We start from the raw sequence: 17,800 nt of genomic DNA on the forward strand, positions 1-17,800 counted from the left end.
GCTCCCGGCGTGCAGCGGAGGGGTGGCCCCGGGGCGGGCGCGGCCGGAGCTGCCGCCGGGCTGCGGCGGGAGCGAGCCCGGAGCTGCCCTGCGTCTCCGCTCCGCCGCCCGCCTCCTGCCCCGGGCGCGGCCACCGGGCTGCGGCCCCGGCGGAGCGGGGATCCCGGAGGCCGCCGCGGGAAAGCGGGGCGGGGGGGGGGGGGGGATGCTTGGCAGCGCTCCGCGGAGCATCCCGCCGCACGGGCGTCCCCGCCAACCGCCCTGCGCGGCGCCGGGGCTGGGGGCCGCGGGGCGGGCAGCCCGTCGGTAGCCTTCCCCCCCGCCGCCGCTCCCGGCAGCGGGATCTCCCCTCGACCCTCACCGCGGGCGCCCCGGCCCCTGCGCCCGCTTCCCGCGGAGGATGCTCCTGGGCGGCGGCCGGCCCCCCGCCCGCTGCCCGGCCCGCGGCTCCCGCTTGCCGGTGCTGCCCCGGGGGCCAGCGGCCTGGGCCGGGCGCCGCGTCCCGGGCGGCGGTTCTCGGCCTCCGCAGGACGGGATGATCCCCCGGCGGGGTCCCGGCGCTCCAGGGACGGCGAGAGAGGAGGAAGCCCCGGGGCCGCGCTCCGCCTGCGGGACGCCGAGGTACCGGTGAGGCTGGTTCTGCGCCCGGGACCCGCCGCGGAGCCGCCGTCGGCCCCCGGTCCCGCACGGTCCCCCCGGGGGGCCGGGAGAAGCTGTCGCCAGCCCCCGCTGGGAGGCGAAAGGTGGAGCCTGGCCAGTTCCCGCAGAGCGTCCGTTCCTGCTTCTTGCTGGCCGGCCCCGTCCTGGCGCGGTGCCGCCGGCTGCCTCGGGGCTCCGGGCCCGGCCTCCCCCGCCCGCCGCCCCCGGCAGCCATGCCTGCCCCCGGCCGCCCGCTGTCCGGCCGCCCGGCCCGCAGCCTCACCCGCCTGCGCCTCCAGCGCACCTGGCTGCAGATCCTGCTGGTGCTGGGCTTTGTCCAGGTGATCCTGGGCGTCCTGATCGTCACCTTCAGCCTGGTGGCGGCCACCATCACCCCCTCCGCCAGGATCCGCCACTCCTGCCCGTCCTGGGCCGGCTTCTCGGTGAGTCGGGGGTCGGGGCGGTGCGCGGAGGGGGTGGGGGGGGGGGGCCCTGCCCTGCGGCTCCCGGCCGCTCCCCGCCTGCCGAGCGGTTCTCCCCGGGTGCTGAATTTTCCCTGGATGCTGAATTTGCCGGCAGTCCCAGGGGAGTGTGGCCCCGCTGCTCCCCCCACCCTCTGCCTGGGGCCGCCGCGGTGCATTGTGGGAGAATCCCAAGGGTTCCCCCGGGGTCACTCGGTGAGGGATGGGGACCCCTGAGGCGGGGAGGGGGCGCACTGAGGCGGGCAGGTTTGTGCGGCCGCAGGCGCGGGGGGGGGGGATGCGGGGGGCGCTGCGGTGGTGGCAGGGTGGGGGCCACCCTGCTCCCCAGCCACACCGTGGGGTGCTGCGGGCGTGGGGTGTGGGCAGGACCTGGGGTCCCCCGAGGTGACCCTGCGGCACGGATCCCGGCCCGGCTCGCTGCCCAGCACGGAGCTGCCCGCAGTCCCAGGCTCCCCAGTGCCCTGAATCAGCAGTTTCTCCTGGCTTGTGGTGCCGGGGCTGCCCCTCCGGCCTTGGTGCTCCTGGGCCAGCTCTGGGCCCGCAGGGCTCGGGGGGCTCTGCTCAAGGGCGGGGGATGCTCTGGGCTTCACTGCCTGGCAGAGACCCCTCCCCATCCTCACCCCTGGGCTTGTGCGTCTGCAGCTGGCGCTGTCTGGGCTTGTCGGCATCGTCTCCTGGAAGCGGCCGCTCACCCTGGTGGTAGGTGTTGGGGGGGGGGGGGGGATACCCGGCTGCAGGAGGGGGCCAGGGTGGGGAGGGCAGCGTGAGAGGGCCCAGCAGCCCCACGTGCTCCTGCACACACAGCCGTGTATGTCGGCTCCCTGCTCCACAGCCCTGCCCAGCTGGCAGCCCCTCTCCTCCCTGCTGCAGATCACCTTCTTCACGCTGCTGTCAGTGCTGGGCATCATGCTGAGCCTTGCCGGGTCCATCCTGTCCTGCCAGAACGCGCAGCTGGTGAAGTCCCTGGAGGCCTGCGAGAGGGTGAGGCTGGCCGGGGGCTGCTGCAGCCCCCCATGCACCTGGGTCCCTGGCTGCAGGGCTTTGGGGACATGGGGAGCTGTGGGGAGGGGTCTACTGGTGGGATGTGCCAGTGGCTCTTAAGGGAGAGCACAGCATCCCGAGGTTCCTCACAGTGCTCCTTGTCCCCAGGAGAAGGACTTGTGTGTCTGCTGCCAGGCCCGCTCAGAGCCCCCACCTGCCTCCTGCAGCCAGCAGAGCGAGATGCTGACCATGTTCCCCAACCCCAACTGCCGGAGCATCCGTGTAGCACTCAAGGTGGGGGGCCCGGGGGGGGGGGTCAAGATCTCTCTGGGGGAGTGGCTGTGTACCCTGCCATGCTCTGCAGGTATCCACAGCTCACCCCACTCCTCCCCAGGACCTCCTCTTCAGTGTCTGTGGCTTGACTGTCTTCTCCACCATCATCTGTACGCTCTCCGCTGTTGTGTGCTGCATCCAGATCTTCTCCCTTGACATAGTCCATGTGGTGAGTCCCAGCCCTGGCCCAGGAGCAGACAGGGCTGAGGAGCAGCATTCCCAGACTGGGAAGGTCCTGGGGTGCCAGGGCAAGATCTGGGCCCAGCCAGGTGCAGATTAAGGCCCAGGATGCACATCCCTCGCTGGATCTCTGGGCAGGGGGTCCCAGCTCTCCCTCCTTCGCTCTCCCTGCAGCTGGTCCCCCAGCGCTCGAGCTCCATGACGCTGGAATGCACGTCCCCCCCTGACACCTTTCTGCAGAACATGATGGACTTCGAGGAGTTTGTGCCCCCAGTGCCGCCGCCCCCCTACTACCCCCCCGAGTACACCTGCAGCTCCGAGACGGATGCGCAGAGGTACCCGGCTGGGAGCAAGGCTGGTGGAGCAGGGCCACTGTGCCGCAGGAGCAGGGTGGGCCCTTTGCCCCTAAGTAGGGCTTGTCCCACCTGATGTGGCTTTTCTGGTCTTGCCTCCGCAGCATCACCTACAACGGCTCCATGGACAGCCCTGTGCCCCTCTACCCGACTGACTTCCCCCCTTCCTACGAGACCGTGATGGGGCTGCGGGGAGACAGCCAGGTGGGAGGCTGGGGGGCTGGGGGCTGGGGTCAGCCAGGCAGGGCTGGGCTCCTGCTCTGCCTGCGCTGACCGTGCTGCCCCGCAGGCCACCCTGTTTGACTCGCAGCTGACGGACGGCTCACATGCCTGCACCTGCGACCGCGTCCCCTCCATCGTGCTCAGTGGGGAAGGTGAGCGTGCTCCATCGGTGGGGCAGCAGAGGGGCCACGAGGGGACCAGCCCTTCCCGGCAGCTCTTCGCTCACGCCTGCCCCGCTTCTCACAGTGTCCATGGACAGCGGGTCCCTGATCATGTCCGAGATCATGGACATCCCTGGGGACAGCAGCCCCTCGGAGGACTCGTGCCTGCTGGAGCTGCAGGGCTCCATGCGCTCCGTCGACTACGTCCTCTTCCGCTCCATCCAGCGCAGCCGCGCGGACTACTGCCTGAGTGTGGACTGCGTGCAGTGCAGCCACCACGCGCGCAGCCCCACGCTGGGCTTGCAGGGACCCTTCGAGGAGACGCCGCAGCCCCGGGTGCGGGGGGAGCGCTCCTACTCCTGCTCCACGGCAGAGCCCGGCCACGACGGCATCTTGGTGGGGGGAGCCGTCACCCACAGCTGCAATCGCCTGGAGGGGCTGGCCCGCTGCATGGGGCCCTGCTTCCCCGAGGTGCGGCTCAAGGACAAGGGCTCTCTGCAGGGGCGCGGGGGCGGCCGCACTGCGGGGCCCAACACCGGGCGTCTCTGCCACCCGCGGCGCAACAGCGAGACCTCCTGCCCCTCATCCCCGGCCCCGGGGCTGAGCCAGCACCCGCTCGTCAGGTCGCACAGTGACCCCGGCGTCCTGATGGCCAGCCACACTGGTAGGTGGCGGTGGCTGCCGGGACAGGGACATGCGCGCAGCAGCATCTGTCCATGCTGCAGCCGGGATGCGCTGCAGGTTTTGGTTGCATTTCTCCGGGGGGGGGGGGGGGGGGGGGGGGGGGCGCAGGATTAGAGCAGGCCTGAGGTGGGTGGTTGCACCAGGGGAGGGGGGGGAGCAGGTGGGGGCTGCTGGGCTGGCGGGACGGGGCGGGGGCAGGTGGGTCATGCTGCCTGGGCTGGTGCTGGGGGTCTGCACAGTGGCACGGGGCGCAGCCGAAGCCTGAGTGCTCTTTCTGCTCCCAGCAGATTTCAGGGAAGTACTTTATACCAAAGCACTGGAGGACACCACGTCCAACTCCTCTGCGGATACAGGTCAGAGCACTGGGATGTACTGGAATACAAAGAGGTGAAGGGGGTGTTTCTGCACCCCTTTGGGGTCAGGCTCACCCTGTCGGGGCTGGGATGAGGAGGACCCACAGTGGTACCGCTCCCGGTGGCTGGGGAGGGGAGACAGCAGGACCCCCAGGGGCTGCGGGGGCAGTGCCTGGAGCAGTGTCCTGGCATCTGATGGCAGTGTCCCCGCAGGGCTGTGCTCGGAGGCCTGCCTGCTCCGCCATTCACACTGTGACTCCCCACTGCTGCTCCGGGCTGGATCTGTGGGGAAGAGCAAGCTGCTGCCCTCCAAGAAGGTGCCGCAGCAGCTGTCAAAGACGACGACCCGCTCCCTGGGGGACCTCAAGGTCTGCCGGGGCACCCGCGGGCTGGTGGCCAGGTTCCTGCAGCGACCCAAGCGCAGCCCAGCAGCCGGTGTGGAGGTGTCTGGGCACAGCTTCCAGGGGCACAAGCAGGTGGGCTCCGGCAGCCACGGTGCCCCAGGGGATGGGGGCAGCCCCCCTTTCCCAGGGAGCCCCATACACACCCTCTCCCTCCCTGCATTCTCTACCAGCACCTCCACGCTGGTTCTTCCAGGGTCCCCATTCCCCTGCCGTGCCCTCATGGTGTCGGCACCCTGGCTGCAGGCAGAGCCTCCTTCCTGCGGCACTGTCCTTGTCCCCAGCCCTTTTTGGCACGGCAGCCCCTTCCCCTCGGTCCCCACCGTAGCCACCAGTGGGAAAATCGTGCATGTGGGAAAATCATATGTGTCACAACAGCTTTGGCTTTGTCGCCGAGTCGCCGCAGCCTGCAGGCAGTCACGGGGATGTCTTGCTGTGGCTTATGGGATGCTGGAGACCTTGCGCAGCCCAGGAGGCCCTCATGGCTTGTCCTTAATGACAGCATAGGCGCATGATGCTCACCTCTGCCACCCCTTGCCACCCCTTCCCTCCTGCCCTGCGTGCCCACCCAGCTCCCCCTGGCACGCGGGGTGCCACCCACGTGGCTGCAGCCTGTCCCCACGGTGTTGCAGGTGCCCTGGAGCGCCTGTCCGGGAGCAGAGCGGCCCCATGAAGGCATCCACCTGCAAAGCTGCGGGGACCTGAGCTCTACCTCGTCCCTGCGACGGCTCCTGTCTGCCCGCCGCCTGGAGCGCAGCCGCCCGCGGAGCCTCAGCGGGACCTGCAAGGAGAGCATCCTCTGACAGCATACCCCCACCGACGGCGCAGCCTCTACTGGGACCCTCCCGGTGGCCTGGTGTGGGTGCCCCACTGTGGAGAGGGGGTCCCGCTCTGGGCCAGGGCCTGTGGACATTGCTTGGACGTTGCTGCTGCCCCAGCAGGGCTGGGTCCTGCGCCACTGCCGCGGGGTCTCTGCTGGGCCCCTTCCCCAGGCAGCACCAGGGCGAGGGGCTGGTCCCCTGGGGCATCCGCTGGGGGCCGAGATGGCCATGCCTGTCCCCTGCCCTGTCCCCTGTGCCAGCCGTGCCTCTACCCTGGGATGGCTGTGCCTGTCCCCTGTGCTGGCCATGCCTTGTCCCCTGCGCCAGCTGTGCCTGTACCCTGGGACAGCCATGCCTGTCCCCTGCCCCGTCCCCTGTGCCAGCTGTGACTGTCCCCTGTGCTGGCCGTGTCTCGTCCCCTGCGCCAGCTGTGCCTGTGCCCCAAGGACAGCCATGTCCCCTGTCCTGTCCCCTGCGCTGGCCATGCCTGTCCCCTGCCCTGTCCCCCTCGCTGGCCATGCCCTGTCCCCTGCACCGGCCGTGCCTGTCCCCTGCCCAGCCCCTCAGCCCCGCCCCCCCACCGGCCGTGCCCGGTGCCCGGTGCCCCGCGCCGGCCGTGCCTGTCCCCGTCCCCGCCCGCTCCCCCCGCACCCGGCTGCGCCCGGGGCCGCGTTGCGGGGCCGGTGCCGGTGCCGCGGCGCTCGCAGCCCCTCGCTAAAGACCGAATAAAGGTGGTGCCGCCCGCCGGGGCCGTGGGGCCGGTGCTGCCGGTGGGGCCGGGGCGGGGCGGGGCGCGCGCTCAGCTGACCGGTCATGTGAGGGGCGGGGCCGGGGGCCCGGGGAGGCGCCGGGGGTCGCAGCCCGGGACGGCCGGTACCGGCGTCTGCCGCGGGCGGAGCGGGGACGCGGCGCGGTGCCCGGTGCCCGCCTGCGCCTCCCGGTGCCCGCGCGTGTCCCCCTGCCCCGCGGCCCCGTTACCGTGGCCAGGGTAGGGCCAGGCCCGCGCCCCCTGCCCTGCCCCACCGGGGCCCGGCCCGCCCCCTGCCGGTACCGGCGCCCCGGGCGTGGGCGGGACGAGAAGCCTGGGCGGCCTTAAAGGCGAGGCTGGCGGTGGGCCCGGTGCTGCGGGGCAGGTCGGGGAGCGCGGCCCGGCTCGGCTCGGCTCGCCACCGGGACGAGAGAGGCTTCGACGGTGCCGCCGCTGACAGGTCCAGCGCTTACAGGACAGTGGCGGGGCCATGGGGGCTGCCGGTGCCCCGGGCTGGCGGCTGCTGGCGCTGCTGATGCTGCTGGTGCTGCTGGTGCTGCTGATGCTGCTGGCTGTGCCCCGGGCCGCAGGTGAGCAGGGGGGGTGGGGGCAGCGCCAGAGCCGGGGGTCCGGGGAAGTGATGGGGTGCGGGGACAGCAGCAGCACCCTGGGGTGGGCAGCACAGCTCTGGCAGGGACCCGTCCCCAAGCCGGCAGCTGCCCCCCACCCTGCCCGTATCCCTCCAGGTGCCCGGCCCTGCAGCCCCAAGTACTTCGGCCGTGATGCCATGGTGTGCGTCTGCAACGCCACGTACTGCGACACGCTGGACCCCGTGGTCCTGCCGGCCCCGGGCACCTACGTCAAGTACGAGAGCAGCAAGGCTGGCAAGCGGCTGGAGCGCAGCGAGGGAAGCTTCCAGCGCAGCCTGTGCGCCCCAGGTACCCACTGTGGCAGGCAGAAATGGACCAGACCCCACCTGCGACCCGCCGTCACACCGCTTCCCTCCTGCCAGATCTCGTCCTGACGGTGGACACAACGCAGCGGTACCAGAAGGTGAAGGGTTTCGGCGGCTCTGTCACTGATGCTGCTGCCATGAATGTGTTTTCCCTGCCAGAAGCAGCCCAGGATCACCTGCTGCGCTCGTACTTCTCAGAGGAAGGTGAGAATGTCGGGGAGGTGGGAGGGATGGTGACAGGGACCTTGCAGGCCTCTGCCTGGGCACTGGCAGGGCTTGGAGACCTCCTGTCCCATTGCCCACCTCTGCCCGTCCCATCCCGCTGTGCCTGGCAGGGCTGGAGTACAACCTCGTCCGGCTCCCTATGGCCAGCTGCGACTTCTCCCTCCACGCCTACACCTACGACGATGTTCCCTTTGACTACGAGCTCACCCACTTCAGCCTGCGAGACGAGGACACGAAGTTGAAAGTGAGTGGTGGGAAGGAGCGGGGTAGGATGTGGGGAGGTGCAGGGGCCCAGCTGAGCCGGTCCCTCTGCCCACCTCCTGCAGATCCCCCTCCTGCACCGAGCCTTGGCCATGAGCAAGCAGCGGCTGTCCCTGTATGCCAGCCCCTGGACCTCCCCGGCCTGGATGAAGACCAGTGAGTCCTTCGTAGGGAAGGGCACGCTGAAGGGGCAGGCAGGGGACAAGTACCACAAGACCTGGGCCAACTACTTCATACGGTAAGGAGCACCTGGGGCGAAGGGATGGGGGAGGCACCCAGGGACCCTCAGCAGTGGCATCGGGGAGGACCCACGCCTCACCCTTCTCCCCTGTGCCCAGGTTCCTGGACGAATACGCCAAGCACAACCTGACCTTCTGGGCGGGTGACGGCAGAGAACGAGCCCACGGCTGGGCTCATCAACAACTACCCCTTCCAGTGCCTGGGCTTCACAGCCGAGCAGCAGCGTGACTTCATCGCACGGGACCTGGGCCCTGCGCTGGCCAACAGCTCCCACAGCAACATCCGACTCATCATCCTGGATGACAACCGGCTCCACCTCCCACACTGGGCCAAAGTGGTGAGAGTGGCGTGGGGTCCACCAGCACGGCAAGCTGGAGCAGAGACCCCATCTTGCTGGCGCAGCATGTCCCCATGGAGGGTTTGGCTGCTCTATCCTGCAGCACGAGGGCTGGGGCGCTGGCTCTCTGCCCCTCGGGACCCACTGGTAGCCAGCTTTTTTCCCTACTAGGTCCTGGAGGATGAAGAGGCAGCTCGCTATGTTCATGGCATCGGCATCCACTGGTACCTGGACTTCATTGGTCCCATACAGGACACGGTGGTGCCCACTCATGAGCTTTTCCCCGACTACTTCATCCTGGCCACGGAGGCATGCATCGGGGCCCATTTCTGGGAGAGAGATGTGATCCTGGGCTGCTGGGAGCGAGGGAACCAGTACAGCCACAGCATCCTGATGGTGAGCCTCCTGCATCACCCTGCCGGTGTGCTCCCTCTCCTGTTGGCACCCCACTCCTTGGGCAGACGTCTGGGCTGTCCTGTTGCAGAACCTGAACCACTTTGTGGCCGGCTGGACCGACTGGAACCTGGCCCTGGACCTGGAGGGGGGCCCCAACTGGGTCAAGAACTATGTGGACAGCCCCGTCATCGTGGACAGCAGTGAAGGCATCTTCTACAAGCAGCCCATGTTCTACCACATGGGGCACTTCAGGTGGGTCAGGGCCCCCCGACACGCTCTCAGCTGCCTGGGCTCCAGCTCCATGGTTGCAGTAGCAGCTTGTCAGGAGGGGAGCAGGGCAGGCTTGTCAGGAGAGGAGCTTTTCTGGGGTCTGACTTCCTTCCTGGGGCTGCTTCTTGCTCATGCCCATGCAGTAAGTTCATCCCTGAGGGCTCCCAGCGTGTGGGGCTGGTTGCCTCCAAAGAGTCCAAGAAGACGGACCTGGAGTACACGGCTTTCCTGCGCCCCGATGGTGCCATGGTGGTGGTGGTTCTGAACCGGTAAGCGATGCAGCCTGACCCGTGAGCATGGCACTCTGTCCTGCCAGGCCCTGCATGTGGCTTGTCCCGCTGGTGCTGGGGTGCTGCTGCGGGTCTGACCCTGCTCCTCGCCCTCCAGGTCCCCACAGAACATCACCTTCGGGCTGGCTGATACGGTTGGCCTCATTGCCGCCATGGCTCCAGCCAGCTCCATCCAGACCTACCTGTGGCAGCGGCAGTGACAGGGCTGAGATGCCCATGGCCAGGGGCCGGACGGAGCCGAGCTGGGATAGCAGCTCCGCGCTGCCCACAGGCTCGGACCTGGGCGCGTGAGGAGGTGGCTCACCGCTCTCCGTGTCGCGATGGAGCCGAACACTCGGTTGGGCTGGAGGAGAGAGCCGGGCCGGGGAGCACCATGTGTGTGCAGGAGGGCCGGGGGCACCGGTGCCCCTCGGGGTGGAGATCCCACAGGCTGTGAACGCTGTTTCCTGCTGCTCCGACATTAAACGCTGATGCTGCCTCTATGTCTGCGGCTGGAAGAGACACGTCCAGGTCCCACCCCTGCTCCCGGGTGCCATGGCTGGGTGCCGCCTGGGCACGGAGCCCGTGGGAGTCCCAAGAGCTGGAGCCCTGCGGGGTGGCCACTCTCCCTGTCCCCCCCCGTGCTGCTCCCCCCTCCAGCTCACAGCGGGGCTTACCCTGCCGGGGGGGGGGGGCTCCAGGCACCAGTCCGCTCCCAGCCTCAGGCATGTGCTGCCCGGCAGGGGGGTCAGCCGAGCCCGGGTGCTCTCCCACTACCTTTGCGGGCAGGTTTGGGAGCTGGCAGGCAGCTCGGGATTTATCCCACACACAGATGCTTTGGGTCCTGCAGCAGGCGTGGGGACAAAGCGCCTGGACACCCACCTGGGTGGGAGCCCGGGGCAGGGATTGTGGCCAAGCTTCAGCTTGTCCTGCTTTTCCCACCAAGCTGAAGCTGCTCACAGCCCGATGCTGGGCTGGGGGTGTATGGATCACATCCCACCTGGCCCAGGGTGCTGGGTGCTCCCCGAGTCGGGGCTAGAGGCCAAACCAGCTCCAGGAACAGCACAGTACCGTGGGTTCCATGTACGAGCTGGCGCTGGATGGGGCCAGGGCACCCACAAGCTTCTCATGCAGCTTTGTGGGGAGAGGCATGGTGGCCCCACAGGGGAGCATGTTGGCACTGCGGGGATGGGGCAGAGCAGCCCCTGCTGCGACGGGGAGGCTCGGGGTGCAGCAGGGGCTTAGCTCCTGCAGTGGAGCCAGGGCAGCTTGAGCAAGTGGGTGTGGGCAGGAGTGGGCGCTGAGCACGGGCACACCCAGGAAGGAGGGATGGAGGTTCCATCACATCCAAGGGTGTGCTGAGCGGAAGATTAGGGCAGGGAGGTCAGGATTGCAGGCAGGGTAAGGAAGGGAGGCTGAGGCTGCTGGGCTGAGCCGGGTCAGCTGGGTCAAGGCAGGCAGGATGCAGCCCAAGGATGCTGTCAAGGCTGACAGCAGTGATGCTGTGTGGGCTGGGCACAGCCCAGCACCGGTTCTGGCAGTGCCCAGGGCAGTGGGTAGGTGTGTGACAGGGTCACATCCTGCACTGCGGTGCCACCGGGACACTGCTCTTGAGGCAGGAGCCCTGGGACCCTGCAGCACCCGGGGGTGCCTGAGTCCTGGGGAGAGCTGGCTGCGAGAGGGGCAGGAGCATCCTGATCCTGCCCGGAGGCTCCTTGTGTTTGTCCACAAGAGGGAAATATTTCTCCAGAATCGCAGTGATCCCAGCATCCCTGCACCCGGGCGCAGGACTGCTCCTCCACCTGCTGCTTCTTTCCCAGGTTCTCACTTACCGGATTCCTTTAACGTTTTAGGGGCCCCGGTAGTAAAAGCCAGTGGCCGGATGCTGAATCATCCCGGGACACGTGCCCCTGTCCCTGTGCTCCGCTTGGCTCCGAAGGGCTGATTAGCTCCAGGTTCAGCGGAGAAGGGGCAAACCCTCCGATGGCGTTGGGCTTGGCTCATTAATTCTTGTGCAAAGCATTGGCTCATTTTGGGGCATGCACCGGCTGCTGGGACTGGCAGGATAGGACCCTCCTAGCATCTGGCCTGGAACCAGTGACCACCAGTAAGGGCCGAGGTCCAGCTGCCTGGCAGGGCCCTGGAGCCAGAGCTGGTGCCACGATGCTGCATTGAGGCTCTGCGTGCCCACTTCCTGCCTTGGCATCGGTGGTTTTGGAGTCGTGGTCCCAGTAAAGGCAGCTCAGCCCCAGCTCCGTGGTCCTGGGCTCCCTATCCCCACTGGCCAAAGAATAAAATTCACCCCCCAGGCTCCTCTGCCTGCTGCGGGGCAGGTCTGCGATGCTGGGAGAAGACCTGTGTGCCGGGAGAGGCAGCAAGAAGCAGCTTTGAAAGGATTTGGTGGGGCTGCCCAGCATCTCCCATGCCACCCGCTCCGAGGCGTTACCCTTCCCCTGGGTCTCACTTTTCCTGCTCAGCAGGAAGCTCTTATCAGTTGGTGTTGATAGGGACAAGCTCCAGCAGCCTCCGCAGTGTTTTTGCTCCCAGGAGCTGTGGGGGCTGTGGGGACCCGAGCCAGACCCCAAAAACAGGGAGAGAAGGGACGTATGGAGCATCCCCAGCAGCTGGCAGCAAGCCAGAGGCAGCTGCTAACCGTGGGGCAGCAGGGACTGACCTATCAACCCTTTCCCAAAATTGGGGTTATTAGCCTTGGGTGTAGCAGCCAGCTGATACCTTAGTCACAGCTGGGGGTGGCAGAGCCGTGGGGCACAGCAATGGGATCAGCAGCTTCCTTCTAGGCTGCCTGTTTGCCCCATGAGTCGTAACTGGGGGCTGCTGGGTCCCGTCTGCCCCTTCCCCAGTGCAGGTGTGGGGGTGCCCCATGGCTCAGCCCCACGCGTCACCCCGGTGTGGGACCCAGCAGGGCAGCACTGGAAGGTAGGAGGAACATTGATGGATTGAATTGCCCCACAGCTGCATCTGATACGCCAGAAAAGGAGAAAATTAGTCATGAAATGCTGCTCCACCCGGAGAGGGAGAGCTAACGGAGTGGTTTAACCCTGTGGAGGGAAACTGGGAGCTGCCGCTCTGTCCCACTGGGTCACCCCTGCAGAGAGATGCTGAGGGCATCCCTGCGGCGATGGTGCTGTGTCCGCGGGAACGGCCTGTCCTGGTCACAGAGCTGGTGTGGGGGCAGCAGGTTTCCCTCCATGGGTCTGGCTCAGCCGCGCAGCCCTGGCTGTGCAGGAGCTGGGGCACTTGCCAGCTTGCTGCTGTAGCTGCTGCTGCTGTGGCTGCTGCTGCCGCTTTCCATATGCGTGCTGAGGTGGGGTGAGCAATGTAAAGGGCTTGGGCAGGGCACGGCAGCGGCCCCAGCTCCCGTGTGGCTGCACCTGGTGGGTCCTTTTGCTGCAGCGGGGAGTGCAGCCACGTTTGCCATCCTTGCCTGAGGGTCCTGGGTGCTCCCCATGGGTGCATGGCCACAGCAGCTCGGGGGAGAATGGGGCAGCTGGGATGATGGGCTGGGGTGAATCGCCCGCGGTGCTGTTAGAGCTCATTAGCAGGACAGAACTATGGTGCCCGTGAGCCTGCCTGTGGGCTCTGATGTGCTTCCGGGGATTCATCCAGACCTCCCTGACAGAGGAAAGAAATCAGCTCTTTCTCTGGGGCATTTCAGTGGGCTCTGGGAGCTGCCCCGTGCTGCATCTCCCTGTGCTGGTGGGACCTTTGACGTGGCCAGAGCTCCAGGGTGATGCCCCCATCTCTCCTCCCTGGAGGACACCCTTGCATAGCAGCAGAAGGTGGGGGGACCGCAGCCCTCCCTGGCCCCAGCCCTGTGGCGAGGAGATGTAAGATAGTGTGGGTCCAAGGCCAGTACAGGCCGGGAGGAGAGCAAGGAGGAGCTGTGGGGGTGGCAGGGGGTGTGCTGCGGAGGCAGGTCTCCGAGTGGCTCCTGTAAAGGTGAGGTGGGGAGGCTAGAGCTGCCTGAGGAGGAGGAGGGCTGGCAGCAGCGCAGGTCAGGGAGCAGCCGGGGCAGAGGTGGGTGGGCTGCGGGCTCCCGGGAGGGATGGACCCACCTCACCTTCCTGCAAGGCGAGGGTCTTTGCCGGAGGGAGGATGGAGCAGCAGCAGGAGGAGCGGGGGTAGAGGAGACAGCGCTGATCCAACCAGGGAGCACAGCCTGGCCCTCCGTCCCCTCCTGCACCCGCGCCTACCTTGGCTGAGGGTGCCCCCGCTTGCAGGCTCTGCTCCCCGTGACCCACCGGAGCTGCGGGGACACAGAGAGGCTATGGGGGCTGTCAGCATCCTGATCCTGGGCTGGCTGCTGCAGCTGCTGCTGCAGGCGGTGCCCTGGGCTGCAGGTGAGTGCCGGGACTTGGCGGGGGTGGCAATGACAGCATGGCTTGGGCGCCGGGTGCCCTGGGACAGGGTCAGCCTGGGGCAGCGCCGGAGCCAGGGGGCCCGGGGAAGTGATGGGGTGCGGGGGCAGCGGCAGCACCCCAGGGCAGGTAGTGGAGCTCTGGCAGGGACCCGTCCCCAAGCTGGCAGCTGCCCCCCACCCTGCCCGTACCCCCCAGGTGCCCGGCCCTGCAGCCCCAAGTACTTTGGCAGTGACTCCATGGTGTGCGTCTGCAACGCCACGTACTGCGACACGCTGGACCCCGTGGTCCTGCCGGCCCCGGGCACCTACGTCAAGTACGAGAGCAGCAAGGCTGGCAAGCGGCTGGAGCGCAGCGAGGGGAGCTTCCAGCATGACCCCGAGACCCCAGGTACCCGCTGCGGCCGGGTGGGGGGGCAGGTGCCACTGCGGGACCCCCGGGCACTGTGAGCTGAGCCGCGGTCTCCCTCGCAGGCCTGCTGCTGACGCTCAATGTCTCCTCGCTGTACCAGCACGTGAAGGGCTTCGGTGGGTCCCTCTCTGACGCTGCTGCCCTCAATATCCTGGCGCTGTCGCCACCGGCCCAGGACAACTTGCTGCGCTCCTACTTCTCCAAGAGCGGTGAGCACTGTGGGCACCAGCAGCATGGGGCGGCTCGTGGGGTCCCTAATCCAGCTGTGCCCACCCCTGCTGCAGGGACACCCATCACCTGGGTATCTGCTCCGGTGCTGCTTGATGCCTTTCATGCTCCACAGGGATTGAGTACAACCTCGTCCGGCTCCCCATGGCTTGCAGCGACTTCTCTGTGCGTCCCTACAGCTATGATGATGTGCCCCATGACTACGAGCTGAAGCACTTCAGGCTGGCAGAGGAGGACGTGAAGATGAAGGTGGGAGGCTGAAGCCACTGCCATCAGCACCTTGTCCCCTCTCCCACCAGAGCTCCTGTGCATGCCAGGACCCCCGCAACCAGGTGTTGCCGAGTCCCACACATGGTGGCAGGGTGCGTGGGGACAGCCCATGGGAGCTGGCACCTCCTCCAGGGCACGTCCTGGCGCATCCCGGCTGGCACTGGCAGGGCACGGAGCCAGGGCACTGTGCCATGGGGTGGTGCTGGCAGCCTGCTGCTCCCGGCAGAGGTCCCTTGAGTGCCCTTCCTCCCACCTTGGGCTGTGTGGTTTCAGGGGGCTGCAGCTGGAGCTGAGCCGGTCCCTCTGCCCCCTCCTGCAGATCCCCCTCCTGCACCGAGCCTCGGCCATGAGCAGGCGGCCGCTGTCACTGTATGCCAGCCCCTGGACCTCCCCGGCCTGGATGAAGAGTAACGGGGACGTCCGCGGGAAGGGCACGCTGAAGGGGCAGGCGGGGGACAAGTACCACAAGACCTGGGCCAACTACTTCGTCAAGTACTGTCCCTGGGGCTGGGCTGGACCACAGAGGGCTGGGGGCTTGGGCTGGGCAGGGGTGACTGACTCTGCCCCCCCTTCCCTGCACCCAGGTTCCTGGACGAATACGCCAAACATAATGTGACCTTCTGGGCGGTGACAGCACAGAATGAGCCCCTTGCAGCGCTCCTCACCCCTCCCCAGTTCCCCACCATCGCCTTCACCGCCCTGCAGCAGCGGGACTTTGTCATCCACGACCTGGGCCCTGCGCTGGCCCGCAGCCCCCACCCCACCCGGCTTATCATCCTGGACGACCAGCGCATCCACCTCCCACACTGGGCCAAAGTGGTGAGGAGCAAAGCCCTGAAGCCCATCACTGTGCCCGGCTCCTCTCCCTACACCTCGTATCCCACCCACGCCTTGGGTTTTAGCTGCACACGAAGCCAGCAGCCGCTCCCAGCCCTAGACAGAGCAGGAGGCATACCGGGTCTGCTGGCGGGGATGCCGGAGCCGGCTAATTCGGTAGCAGCCCTTTCCGCGTGTGCCTGGCGAAAGCAGGGATGGGAGGTGGCATCCGTGGCACGGGTTCCCGCACGCAGAGCTGCTGGCGGCACACCAGCACCTTCTCCAGGCAGAGCTTTGGCTGATGTGGTTTACCCTTTGCAATGCTGGAGAGCTGCTGGTAGGAATTAATTTAAAGGGAAAGGAAAGAAAAGAAACGGTGCTCCTGCCCCCACCTCGACTGAGGCTGGTGCTGTGGGGGGCGAAGCACGTCCCTCCCTCGCCCCGAACGCAGCGCCCAGCGAGCAGGCGGGGCTGTGGTGCGAGACCACCCCAGGAGGGGGATGTGGAGGGAGGATGAGGCAGCAGCAGGAGCCATGTGGGGAGCGAGGAGCCCACCCTCAGCCACAGCGCTGTACCCATCAGGGTGCTGGAGCCATGCTGGGGCGCTGCTCGTGGCTTGGGGAGCAGGTGCGGGAGCCTGCGGTGCCCACAGGAGGGGACAAGAGGGGAGGCAAGTGGCCCTGGGAGACCCCACTGGTGTGTGGGGTCTGTGTGTGCGTCCCCACAGGGCTCAGGGCACTGGTGGCCCTGGTGCGAGGTGTCTCCTCTGCTCCCCCAGATCCTGGGCAACGCCACTGGTGCCCGCTATGTGGCTGGCGTGGGGGTTCACTGGTACCTGGATAGCATCGTCCCGGCCAGCTGCAGCCTGGATGCCACTCACAAGCTCTTCCCTGACCATTTTCTCCTTTACACGGAGGCCTGCAGCGGCTTCCTCACCCTCCGCTCCTCTGTGTCCTTGGGCTGCTGGGAGCGAGGGGACCACTACAGCCACAGCATCCTGACGGTACGGCCCCCCGACACTGCCCACCCGGGGCTGGGGGCTTGGCTCAGCCCCACTCAGCCCCTTCCCTGCCTGCCCAGGTCCTGAACCACTTTGTGGCCGGCTGGACCGATTGGAACCTGGCGCTGGACCTGGAGGGGGGCCCCAACTGGGTCAAGAACTACGTGGACAGTCCTGTCATCGTGGACAGCAGCAAGGACGTCTTCTACAAGCAGCCCATGTTCTACCACCTGGGGCACTTCAGGTGGGTTGGGGCTGGGGGGCTCGGGTGCTGCCACCAGCCTGAGACCAGGGGTGTGACCCCTCTCCTGCTCCTCTCCCCCCAGCAAGTTCATCCCCGAGGGCTCGCGGCGCGTGGGGCTGCACAGCAGCCGCCGATGCCTCCTGTGTCAGCTGGAGCACGTGGCCGCCCTGCGTCCTGATGGGACCCTCGTCCTGGTGGTCCTGAACAGGTCAATGGGGCAGCCCAGGTGGGGGGATGTGGGCGGATGCTTGGCCCCGGCCCTGCCGACCTGCTCAGCTCCTGTTCCCCTCCAGGTTTGGCTTGGACGTGCCGTTTGGGATCCGGGACCCCGCCGTTGGTTTCATTAACACTGTGGCTCCGGCCAACTCCATCCAGACCTACCTGTGGCGCCAGCATTGATGGGCAGGGCAGGGCTGGGCGTCCCCAGGGCTCAGCTTCCCCCACCCTTTCCAGCATCCTTCAGTGGGGGAAGCGGGTGGTGACACCCTGCTGGGGGTACGGGAGGAACCAGGGGTCCTGCCCCCGCGCAAGGGGCTGCGTGCGCTCCCAGCGCTGGGGTCTCGCCCGGGCTGCTGCTGCTTCCCAGCCTCCCCCCTCCCTCCCTGGCACCCCCTGAAAGCCCCCTGAAAGCTCCTGCTGTGCCGTCTCCCGGACCACGCTTCCACACGTGGCTTCCTTGAAACATTCGCGTGTGTCTCGGGCGCCAAGTAAAGCCGTGACGTGCTCCCTCCGGTATGCGCCATCCCCGTCAGTGTTTCCTCTACGCTCTCGGAAATTGCTCGGTTTTCCTCAGAGAGGCGGCGAAGGGCGAGGGGTGCCCCGGAGGGCTCCAGCCCCGCGGCCCACATGTGGCTGCCTTGTTTATCGCTGCAGCTGGAGCCTCAGCCGCTCGCCAGCTCTTGATTCGTTTCATATGTGCCGTTGGTTTTCCCCAAACTACTTTTTTTTTAATTTTTCTTTCCATTTTTGTTATTTTTTTTTAATCAAAATGTCCTGTTGCACCAGGGCAGCCGCTGTAGAAAAGGCCGAGTAAATTACACCGATGTCCCCGTCCACCAAACCTCACAGACAAATTAAGCTGATCCCGTCTCTTCCAGGGCTCACAGCGCTGGCAGCATCCAGCCACCCTCTGCCGGTGTGG

The 17,800-nt window shown here is 67.2% G+C and overlaps 3 protein-coding genes across 6 annotated transcripts; all 3 read left to right on the plus strand.

The window, feature by feature from the left end:
* The first annotated feature begins 58 nt into the window (after nucleotides 1-58).
* On the plus strand, nucleotides 59-6,275 carry ENTREP3 (endosomal transmembrane epsin interactor 3). Of its 4 annotated transcripts, none has more exons than XM_055791882.1 (12): nucleotides 59-1,082; nucleotides 1,764-1,820; nucleotides 1,992-2,102; nucleotides 2,271-2,396; nucleotides 2,497-2,604; nucleotides 2,790-2,950; nucleotides 3,073-3,172; nucleotides 3,258-3,342; nucleotides 3,437-4,015; nucleotides 4,320-4,388; nucleotides 4,602-4,864; nucleotides 5,401-6,275. In XM_055791882.1, the coding sequence occupies exons 1-12, from the start codon at nucleotides 873-875 to the stop codon at nucleotides 5,590-5,592; spliced, it is 2,061 nt and encodes a 686-aa protein (XP_055647857.1). In that variant the 5' UTR covers nucleotides 59-872; the 3' UTR covers nucleotides 5,593-6,275. The 4 variants fall into 4 exon arrangements, with proteins under 4 accessions (XP_055647857.1, XP_055647858.1, XP_055647859.1 ...); XM_055791883.1 differs by having other exon boundaries at nucleotides 60-1,082; nucleotides 4,323-4,388; XM_055791884.1 differs by having other exon boundaries at nucleotides 64-1,082; nucleotides 5,422-6,275.
* Nucleotides 6,276-6,464: 189 nt separating this feature from the next.
* On the plus strand, nucleotides 6,465-9,814 carry GBA1 (glucosylceramidase beta 1). The gene is given in 11 exon segments (XM_055791886.1): nucleotides 6,465-6,948; nucleotides 7,105-7,296; nucleotides 7,371-7,517; nucleotides 7,649-7,782; nucleotides 7,865-8,037; nucleotides 8,138-8,180; nucleotides 8,182-8,376; nucleotides 8,548-8,772; nucleotides 8,861-9,024; nucleotides 9,186-9,311; nucleotides 9,430-9,814. Coding segments are annotated over 11 exon segments (1,602 nt in total). The 5' UTR covers nucleotides 6,465-6,848; the 3' UTR covers nucleotides 9,533-9,814.
* Nucleotides 9,815-13,599: 3,785 nt separating this feature from the next.
* On the plus strand, nucleotides 13,600-17,058 carry LOC101921677 (lysosomal acid glucosylceramidase-like). Its single transcript, XM_055792398.1, has 10 exons — nucleotides 13,600-13,672; nucleotides 13,889-14,080; nucleotides 14,164-14,310; nucleotides 14,445-14,578; nucleotides 14,919-15,091; nucleotides 15,184-15,418; nucleotides 16,194-16,418; nucleotides 16,496-16,659; nucleotides 16,742-16,867; nucleotides 16,953-17,058. The coding sequence occupies exons 1-10, from the start codon at nucleotides 13,600-13,602 to the stop codon at nucleotides 17,056-17,058; spliced, it is 1,575 nt and encodes a 524-aa protein (XP_055648373.1).
* The last annotated feature ends 742 nt before the right edge of the window (nucleotides 17,059-17,800 follow it).

Source organism: Falco peregrinus, chromosome 19 (genome assembly GCF_023634155.1).
Source record: "Falco peregrinus isolate bFalPer1 chromosome 19, bFalPer1.pri, whole genome shotgun sequence".
Taxonomy (NCBI): domain Eukaryota; kingdom Metazoa; phylum Chordata; class Aves; order Falconiformes; family Falconidae; genus Falco; species Falco peregrinus.

What these genes read in the sequence shown, in the direction of transcription:
- LOC101921677 (XM_055792398.1), top strand. Translation starts at nt 13,600, where the DNA reads ATGGGGGCTGTCAGCATCCTGATCCTGGGCTGGCTGCTGCAGCTGCTG. An exon ending in GGCGGTGCCCTGGGCTGCAG is followed by an intron (nt 13,673 to 13,888) that starts GTGAGTGCCGGG and finishes CGTACCCCCCAG; the next exon opens with GTGCCCGGCCCTGCAGCCCC. An exon ending in TGGGCCAACTACTTCGTCAA is followed by an intron (nt 15,092 to 15,183) that starts GTACTGTCCCTG and finishes CCCTGCACCCAG; the next exon opens with GTTCCTGGACGAATACGCCA.
- ENTREP3 (XM_055791882.1), top strand. Translation starts at nt 873, where the DNA reads ATGCCTGCCCCCGGCCGCCCGCTGTCCGGCCGCCCGGCCCGCAGCCTC. An exon ending in CGTCCTGGGCCGGCTTCTCG is followed by an intron (nt 1,083 to 1,763) that starts GTGAGTCGGGGG and finishes GTGCGTCTGCAG; the next exon opens with CTGGCGCTGTCTGGGCTTGT. An exon ending in GCTTCCAGGGGCACAAGCAG is followed by an intron (nt 4,865 to 5,400) that starts GTGGGCTCCGGC and finishes ACGTGGCTGCAG; the next exon opens with CCTGTCCCCACGGTGTTGCA.